Source organism: Oryctolagus cuniculus, chromosome 18 (assembly GCF_051225735.1).
Source record: "Oryctolagus cuniculus isolate XC-2025 breed Fujian yellow rabbit chromosome 18, ASM5122573v1, whole genome shotgun sequence".
In the NCBI taxonomy this organism is placed as follows: Eukaryota; Metazoa; Chordata; class Mammalia; order Lagomorpha; family Leporidae; genus Oryctolagus; species Oryctolagus cuniculus.
In genome coordinates this window covers 30,263,095-30,272,590 of record NC_142884.1, presented here as the reverse complement: position 1 = coordinate 30,272,590, position 9,496 = coordinate 30,263,095, and the positions used below count along the sequence as shown (strand labels likewise).

The following is a 9,496-nucleotide window of genomic DNA, read 5'->3' as shown; positions in this document are numbered from 1 at the left end:
TCAGTTCTCTCTAGACAACCTTAACCTTAACCACTGAATCGAGTTTGCTATTTCAAAGCGCAGAAGTGAGCACAAGGAAGAGCCAGGACACTACCTACCCATCTCCAAACAATCCAACCTAGAAGTAGCTGGGATTCTCAGCAAGGGGCAAAGCCCCTCCCAGTTTCTAGGGAAAATATCAGATCCTGGTCTTGTTTCAGCTGTGTAATCGGAGGCAGGAGGCAGAGTGAAGCAAGAGGACTGACACATTCTCCCTGTGCTCACCCCTACCTCTTCACACTGGAAAGTGCTGAACGACTGTAAATCTAACTGGAAAACCACCTCAAATGTAATCACCACATAAACAAAACCAGCAGGGTCATGTTCATGGAAAGACAGGTGTTCCCTTTCTCCCTCTTGATAGGGTAGATTCAGGAGCTGTGGGGATATGATTATCCACAACACCAGATGAAGAAAACAGCTTCCATTCTGGAAATTCACCACTTAAAACTAAAGAATTCTAAGTACTAATTTATTCCCATAAAGGAGAAGTAAAATGCCCTGGCCTGTCACATAGGCAAGAAATCGTTAGCCAGACCTGAGAGAAACCATCAGAGCTACTAACAGCTCATTCCAGACTCCTTCCCATAGATTGCAGTCAACATTATCATACAGATTACACTGTAGAGGAGAAAAGAGCAGGACTCTGAGTCCTGTGAAAACAGGGAAAAGCAGATACTACTGTTTCCGACAGTGCCATAAACACCTCCTAGCACTGGGATATGACTAGCTAATTCTACTTCATCCTAATAATTAGCTTTGTAGAATCTGTGTCCCTGACACAAAGCAGAAAATAAACATTTAGGCAAGAAAATAAACGAGGAAGTCAAAACAGAGATTTCACAAATATCTTGTACACCAGCCTGTAATTTTTAATTAGAATTAGCTATCAAAGACAGTGCACCTTTCCAGTCCATGACTGAGCTTAACAATATTTAACAGTGGCTTTATTAATAAGTGAATGCTTGAAAGAATTCACATTAAATTTAATTTACTTCACATGAATGTCTGCAAATACATCATTAACAATTCCTTAATATTTCAAATCAACCAACTTGAGGTACCGAAGACTTGCTCTCAAATAATTCTTCGGAGGTGACATGAAGACTGAAAGAAGCCTGTGACTCGAGTCCAAGTCTCTAACCGACAACCACTAAATCATCACTGGTGAACTCATACGAGGGGACTTCAAGGTTGAGGGGGGCAGGCCCCTTCCTGATCCTGCCAGACGCATCGTAGTGTGACCCATGGCAAGGGCAGTAGTAGCCACCAAAATCTCCTGCATTTGCAATGGGCACACAGCCAAGATGCGTGCAAACACCTATCAGGATAACCCACTCAGGCTTCTTTACTCGGTCTAAATCATGCTGTGGATCCCTCAACTGGGACACTTCAACCGCAGCTTCCTGTTCAATTTCCTTCTGGGTTCTATGGCGCACAAACAGGGGTTTGCCTCTCCATTTGAAAGCCATATTCTTGCCTTCTGGAATATCAGATAACTTGATTTCAATCTTCGACATGGCCAACACATCAGCTGAAGCACTCATGCTGGAAACAAACTGGGAGACAACATTCTTGGCAGCATATGCGACTCCCACAGTAGCTGTTGCTGTTACCAAATATGAGAAACCTTTTCTAGCTTCACTGCTGTCTCTTGAAGACTTTGTACTATCTAAAACTTCATTGCGTCGATAGTCAGAGAAGTCAGGCACTTTGACATCTGTATGGGAATAACGAACAGAAGCAGGGACTGCAAGACAAACAAAAGGTTAAAAAAATTAGATAAATGTCCTAAAAGGAATAAATCAGAAAAACAGACCTTTATAAATTCACAAGCAAAAACTCTGAAAATGTGAAATATGGCACCTGCTGATCTCAGAAATACTCAAACTGGTATATAAAATACTAAAAATGAAATGAAGTCACTATCATATTGGTGTGAAATCTCCCATATTCTCTGGATTAAAAAAAAAAAAACCCAAACTCATCTAGACTACCCAGTATGGTTAAAGTGTGAGTACCTTATTAAGGCAAAAAATGTCTAACCTTATACTCTTACCTAGGTACACTCTGAAAGAACTGTCAAAACTTGGTAAAATACTGATTATAACAGACATTCTGTAATGTGTTGGTATAACTTTAGTAGCAGAAAATTCAAGGATCTTTATTTTAGATTCTAGGGTATAATTAGTTTCACTTTAATTTCAAGTGAAACCACTAACAGGCAGAAAAGGACATGCCGAAAGAATAGGCATCTCTCAAAATAAAATGGGCTCTGAAAAAGAACTAATTATTCCAATTTAGCAAGGTGGCAGGGGTGAGAACAAAACGTTTACACAGCTCTTTCCTCAGGGAAGGGTAATGGCTTCTGTAAGAGCAGGGGCATTTACAGTTCTTTCTCACTGGTATGGACCCCTCAACTGGGACACTTCTACTGCATGCCACAAAACAGGCCCAATGCTTCTGTCAAATGAAGTCCACACTGCCTGCATGGCATACTCTGGCAGTAAGTCATCTGTCCTGAAACAACAAAAAGATGTCTTTTCCCACACCATTTTAAAATCCTGATCAAGAAAATTAATTTACTGGTACTACTTCTGAGTATATTTCAGGAAGCAAATTTTTTTGCAAATTGTGTATTCATTTTTGGATACTTGCTTTTTTTTTTCTTTTGGGACACTAAAAATTCCTCACTTTTAGAAAATGTGTTGTTTCTAAAAGATTCACTTGTAAAATGCGTTTTTATTATGGTCTACTAGGTATTCTCATCCTAATATGCTTTCTTGAGTACTCAAACATTACAATATAGAATACTGCAACTGCTATTCACAGAGTTCTCAAGGCCAGTAACTTTATGGAAGCTCCAAGTATTCATACATAATAATGAAACCTACAAAAATCACTATATATTCTTTTCTGACTAACCCAACCATATTTTGGAGGAGGCAGGACATAAGAGGTGGCAATGTGAAATTCGTAACTATGACTCCGTGAAATCAAAGTGACACTGCATCACGTACTACTCTACCTAATGACCATGAATCACTTTCTTCTCAGCATTGCTTGGGATTACACAAAAAAGATGAGGGATCCAAAATTCATTCTTCTACATTAAAAACAACATCCATAACCTTAACCCTAATGTACACAAGGTACTATAATACTAAATAAAATGGCTTTGCCATCTCATTCAGATTTGGCGGCAAACAAAACATAGCTGTCCCACTCTATCTTGCAGGTCATACTTTATTATGCCATACCAACAAGAATCTTGTAGGAAAAATTACCATGTGCAAAAACCATTATCTAAATAATTTATATGAGCCACATTAAGTCTGACTTTTAGTAGCATAGATGCAAAATTTAGTTTAACCCAAACCAAATCAGCTAGAACTACCATCTAGAAATAGAGAAAATGTAAGGCACTTTAACAAAACAGGTTGTTTATTATTTTGAAAGGTGGAGTTACAGCAAGAGGAGGAGAGACAAATTTCCACTCACTCCCCCAAATGGCCCCATTAGCTGGGGCAGACCAGGCCAAAGCCAGGAGCCCAGAATTCCACCCAGGTCTCTCATACCTGGGTGGCAGGGGCGCAAGCACTTGGGTCATTTTCTGCTGCTTTCCCAGGTAGGTATATTAGCAGGAAGCTGGATTGGAAGCAGAGCAGTGGCTTACCCTGCTTGCCCCTTCGCCCTTTTTGGTTTTATTTTAAAGTGAGTTCTGATGTGCCTTGGAAATCTTTCACATTAAAGAGATGCTACTACAGTTCAACCATCCTCCCCAGATAAAATTATATTCTCCTGATCCAACACCTCCTCTACTCTCACTACCGTCTTCCCATAAACCATCAAGACAGGAGATTTTATGTGAACTTAAGCTACAAGCTGAAGGCATGATCGCAGGAAAAAAGGGGTTTTCCCTATGGTTCTAAATCATTTGCTTGTTTTAGGAAAAATAGTTCCATAGGGCACATAAGCCTCCAATTTTTAGAAGAAAACCTTTGGCCAACCAATAAACTCCAAAGATGTTTTTCATTTTCACCGTTTGAATTTTCTCCTCTCTTCTTTCTCACCTCTAGATCTCAAGAACAGGCTTGGAATGAGCCAGGGTAGTCCATCCCTGCCCTAGACAGCTTCTCCATCAAAACACACTGGTGCTCCTTAAAAAACATTCGATTACAAATATTTTGTGCCAACTGTGCCAAGGCTGTGAGGACAAAGACAACACTCTCATCGCCTTTTAGATCAAGGTCAGAGAAATCACCTAATAAACACAGAGTAGGAAGCGTTATATGCTATGAAGACAAAGAAATCAGCAAACCTAAAATGTGATTGATCTGATCCTAAACTCAGACTGAGAGGGCAGGTAGGACTTGGGACATGTGAAAATCAGCAGGAGAATCACTGAAAGTGCAGAGAATCGCGTTCATGAAAGCAGAATAACAAGAGAGAGAGGCAACTTGGTAAGCTTGTAGGGAAGGAGTCACAAACTCAAGGAGCTATGGCCGGCGCCGCGGCTCACTAGGCTAATCCTCCGCCTAGCGGCGCCGGCACACCGGGTTCTAGTCCCGGTCGGGGCGCCGGATTCTGTCCCGGTTGCCCCTCTTCCAGGCCAGCTCTTTACTGTGGCCAGGGAGTGCAGTGGAGGATGGCCCAGGTGCTTGGAGGGTGAACCAATGGCAAAGGAAGACCTTTCTCTCTGTCTCTCTCTCTCTCACTGTCCACTCTGCCTGTAAAAAAAAAAAAAAAAAAAAAAAACTCAAGGAGCTAGGCAGACTGGTAAAGACTGTGACGAACTGGGCACAGCCAGCTATGGGAGCAGCTAATACACAGCACACTACCGACTTTACCCATGGAGAAACCAGAGCCTGTACTGCCAGCATACCTATGGTCGACAGCATGCCACTTCAGGGTCTCCAAGATGCAAAGTGAAACGGAAAATAAGGCACAGAATCTGCAACCTACTGACAGAGTGTGAAATACATCTCTGGGAAGAGCCCTGGATTAAGATTATCAGTCTTGTCACACCCATGTTCTACCACGTCCACACACCATGTATCCACACTTATCCTCGGGTAAGCCACTTTACCTCTTGTGGTCCGCTCTCTTATCTGTAAAATGGGAGCATTATTAATCTGACTCTTCTTGAGGTTAAATGGATTATGTCGTGAGAACCCTTTGGTCAGGTGCCTGAAAACACTGCTGACACACCACACTGTAACGCATCTTTGGGCTGTGTTGTTTCGGAGAGAGTTTTTTTTTTGGGGGGGGGGGGTGATGGAAAAAATAAACCGAAGATATCCATAGAGGTGAGGTGGACAACTTCCCAAATACAAATAATAGTTCCTTTTCTTTTAAAGTAAGTATTAAATGCCTAGACCATGCCAATGGCTTTACATAAAATGTTTCCATCTAAGCCTCACAAGATTCCTGCGAAATTGATATAACCATGAACCCATTTCACAGGTAGGAAAACTCTTGAAAACGTGCCCAAAGTCAAATGACCTGTAAGCAACATCGCTATCAGCCTCGGTGGAAGCAGCTGGTTCGGCCTAAACCTGGGAAACCCACCCCGCCCCGCCAAGAAAGGACTCCCAGGGGCCGGGGACGCTAGAGCTGGAGCATCACTCTAGACGCCCAACGCAGCGGCATCCGACCCAGGTGAGGGCGCTGGGCCGGGAGGTGCAGGGGCCTGCCCAAGGTCGCGCCGGGCCGGCCGCCCGATCCACCCGGACAGGACTCCGCTCCACCTTCCCGCAGACACCCGCCCTCCTCGCCCGCTCCCTGGGTCCAGGACTGAAGGAAGCGAGAAGGGGGTGACTCCTCAGCCCGGCTCACCATTGAGGCCCACGGAGACGACCAGAGGCCGGCCCACGGCCTGGCCACTCAGCGACTCCCGGCACAGGAAGGGTCGCTTCACGTCCAGCACAGGCGGTTCCGGGGTGGCGGGCACCGCGGCCTGCACCAGGGGCCGCAGCGCGCCCGCCACCCCGCGGGACGTGGCCGACAGGACCGGCGCGAACGGGCCGGAGCGGGCGGCGACCGACAACATGGCGACAGCAGCTTCAACCGCCAAGCCGGTCACAGGGACGACCTTCCGCCCGCGGCGCAGGCGCGAGGAAGCGCAGATGGCGCAGGACCTGTGACGTCATCGCGCCGTCCAGAGAGGACTCGGCTGGTGTTGCGCCAGGGGCGGGGCTACGACCACGCGCTGGGGGCGGGGCGGAGGTGGGGTGGAGCTTGCCGTCCTTTCTGTCCCTGCTTGGCCCTGCTGTGTGTTACGCGCGAGTTTGCTCCGGACAGCGGGGACGAAAGAATTTGCAGAGACCCTAGAGACCTGAGAGAATGTCCGGTGGGCCGATTTTGAGGTCTTTTAAGACAAAACTTCATATAGGATGATTTCAGAATAAGAACAAGTTGTAATAGCTGAAATACTGATAATAGTTCCCATTATGTGTGTCTTTAATGTGTATCATCTGCTAACAAAAAAATAAAAATTTAGAAAGGACAGGGACCTATGCACTGATAGTGGTTTAAATGCATCTGCTATGTGTTGGGTTTTATGCTTCACCTGCATTCTTTCGTTTAGCTATAGTGATATAATTTCCTTTTTGTTTATTTAGGCCAAAATAGTTAATTTACATAATGAGAAAGTAATGTTACCCACCCAGGCTGACAAGTTTCACTGGGGCCTTGCATTCCAGTGCAAGGGAGGCAGCACTGGATCCCTGAAGGGAGCTGAACTTTCCTAGGGTTGGGTGATTCTGCCCTCTGCACATGGCTCTTCGCTCTGCAGCCAGTTCCAAGTTCTGTGCTGGCACTATTGCTTTTTTTTTTTTTTTCCACACAAACTCAAAATGGTGCTATTGCTCACTGTCACCGTCCAAGCAGCTCACTGTCACCGTCCAAGCAGGTCCCATTTGAGTTACAGTGGGCTTTTCTGGAACTGCGTGGAGGCTGGGGAAGTCCCTAACAAGACAACAGGGAGTCTTTTGTTCCTTGCTCCTGGTTGGGAGCTGGAGCTGGATCCATGTGAGTTAGGGAGGGGTTCATGGCGTCTGCTTCTGCTGTGCCTCGTCAACACAAGCTGTGCACAGATTTGGCGGAATTGTGGTACAATGACCAGTGCTTCTCAGTGCTGTGCTATGCACAGGCTCGGAGGTGGGGCACGTTCTTGCTGACCTCTCCTATGCACCCGTTTGCTCCCTGTGAAGCGTCTGGTGAGGGCTTGCTAGCATTGTTTACAGGGAAAGGCTACCTACTCTGAAGACACCTGGGATCTCTGTTGACTCACTTCTGACCCTCGCCCCAGGTCCACAGCACACTGGCCACTAACCCCTTTGAGCTTCATTAGACCCTCTGCAAGGCCCAGCTCCCGAAGCTGCTTCCCCAGGAGCCCCCCGACTAGGCTTGCCACGTGACCAGCGCTGAGCTAACCCCACCAGCACTGAGGGTAAAAACAAACCCTCCAGACAACTACCACACACCATGTGTAGTTGGAGTGCTTCACACCCGACAGCTCTTATTCACAGTAGCTCTCTGAGGTGGAGAGGAGTAAATGAAGAAAGAATGAGTGAGAGAGCCTTGACAGACCCTCACAGCTTGGGCTGCACAGAGCAGAAGTTGTTAGCTCAGACTCTGTGGAATCAATTCCAATCCTGCCACTCACTAGCTGTGTGCTAGGGCAAGTTATGTAACCTCTGTGTGCCTCAGTCTTTCGTCTATAAAATGGGGATAATAGTATCTACCTCGGGGCTGGCGCTGTGGCAGCAGGTTAAAGCCCTGGCCTGAAGCACCAGCGTCCCATATGGACGCCAGTTATAGACCCAGCTGCTCCACTTCTGATCCAACTCTGCTATGGCCTGGAATAGCAGTGGAAGATGGCCTAAGTCCTTGAGCCCCTGCACCCATGTGGGAGACCCAGAAGAAGCTCCTGGCTCCTGGCTCCTGGTTTCAGACTGGTGCAGCTCTGGCCATTGCAGCCAACTGGGGGGTGAACCAGCAGATGGAAGACCTCTTTCTCTGTTTCTACCTCTCTCTGTAACTCTTTCAAATAAATAAAATAAATCTTAAAAAAAAAACAGTATCTACCTGAAAGAGTGTTGAAGGGTTAAAGGGAGTTATACATGTAAAGTGCTACTTAGGTTCAGCATCATGATGATAACACCATTTTCTGGAAGAAACTAAGAGAAGACAGACAGCCTACTCGAAGGCACATCATCACTAGGAGTAAGAGCCCATTGGTTCTGGGCTCTAGTCCGATGCTGTAGCTGGGCAAAGGTGACTGTATGGACACTTGAATGTCCGTCCTTGCGTAGAAGAAGGTAGCTAGTATCCAGGCACACCAGGCATGTGGGCGCCTGGACTCGTCAAGGCTGGCATGGATTCTGTTTGGCAGTCTCGTTTCTAACAGAGGGGCTTTTCTGCAACGGCTTCTTCTTTCCTTGAATGCTGTCTCTTGCAGGGTTCTGGAGAAAGCCTGGTGTGCCCACAGCTCTGCCCCTCCTTATCTATGTGATTAGGGCAACACTGGGCTTCAGCTCCCTCATCTGTAAATGGGGGGAGGGTACAAGAATGCTCTGAGGATTAAAAGAAATAATGCCTGTGAAGTACTTAGTGCAGTGTTGGGTATACAACAAGGGCTTAATACATGCTTGTTATTTTTGTAGCCAGGGGCCTAGGAACATACATGCGCACACGTATGGTAAGCTTTTCAATTCCCAGGAAGTCTGAAAAGCAAAGGGTAACAAGGCAGGAGGAGCATGACACAAAGCCTTCCTTTCAACAAACAAGTGATGTTTAAATCGGAGGTGAGAAGTCATAGACCAGAGACCCGAGTGAGTCTCCGTTTGTGTGGTTCCACAAAGAGACCTCCAGGACTGGCATATGCAAGAATTATTTGTGAACATTTACAAACTGTTAGTATTCTCACAAGCATGCTGCAGTAGGCACAATAATGCGCTCCTCCACACACACACACACACACACACACACACACCCCAAAGATATCTGTATCCTAATCCCTGGGACCTGAGACCACACTGCCTTATGTGGCAGAGGGGCTTCACAGATGGGACTTAGGATCTTGTGCTAGGGAGATTATCCTGGGTTGTCCGTTTGGGCCCAGTGTAATCCCAGGGCCCTCATACCAGGAAAGCAGGAGGTCAGGGGGGAGAGAAATGCTACGTGCTAGCTCTGAAGATGGAACGAAGCTGGGAAAGGCAAGGCAACAGCATCTGCCCCCGACCTCCAGAAGCAGGCAGTCCTGCACACACATTTCAGTCTTCTGGCCTCCGGGACTGTGAAATAATTCCCTCTCTCTCTCTCTCTCTCTCTCACACACACACACACACACACACACACCCCTACCTTTTTCTTTCTAGAAGATGTGCCCATATTAGGCCCGTATTCCCTCGTGAACAAAGACGGTGGGTGCTGTTGGCCAGGGTTAGCACTC

The 9,496-nt window shown here is 46.4% G+C and overlaps 1 protein-coding gene across 1 annotated transcript; it reads right to left on the bottom strand.

Annotated features, from left to right (window-relative positions):
* Positions 1–888: 888 nt before the first annotated feature.
* Positions 889–6,124, bottom strand: UQCRFS1 (ubiquinol-cytochrome c reductase, Rieske iron-sulfur polypeptide 1). Its single transcript, XM_051833390.3, has 2 exons — positions 5,878–6,124; positions 889–1,789 (listed from the first exon to the last, which is right to left on the bottom strand). Exons 1-2 carry the CDS (start codon positions 6,089–6,091, stop codon positions 1,179–1,181), a joined length of 825 nt encoding a protein of 274 aa, XP_051689350.1. The 5' UTR covers positions 6,092–6,124; the 3' UTR covers positions 889–1,178.
* Positions 6,125–9,496: the final 3,372 nt, after the last annotated feature.

Excerpts from the sequence above, each read along its gene's own strand:
- UQCRFS1 (XM_051833390.3), bottom strand. The coding sequence starts at position 6,091 with ATGTTGTCGGTCGCCGCCCGCTCCGGCCCGTTCGCGCCGGTCCTGTCG. Across the intron at positions 1,790-5,877 it reads CGTCTCCGTGGGCCTCAATG|TCCCTGCTTCTGTTCGTTAT; the intron begins GTGAGCCGGGCT and ends TTTGTCTTGCAG.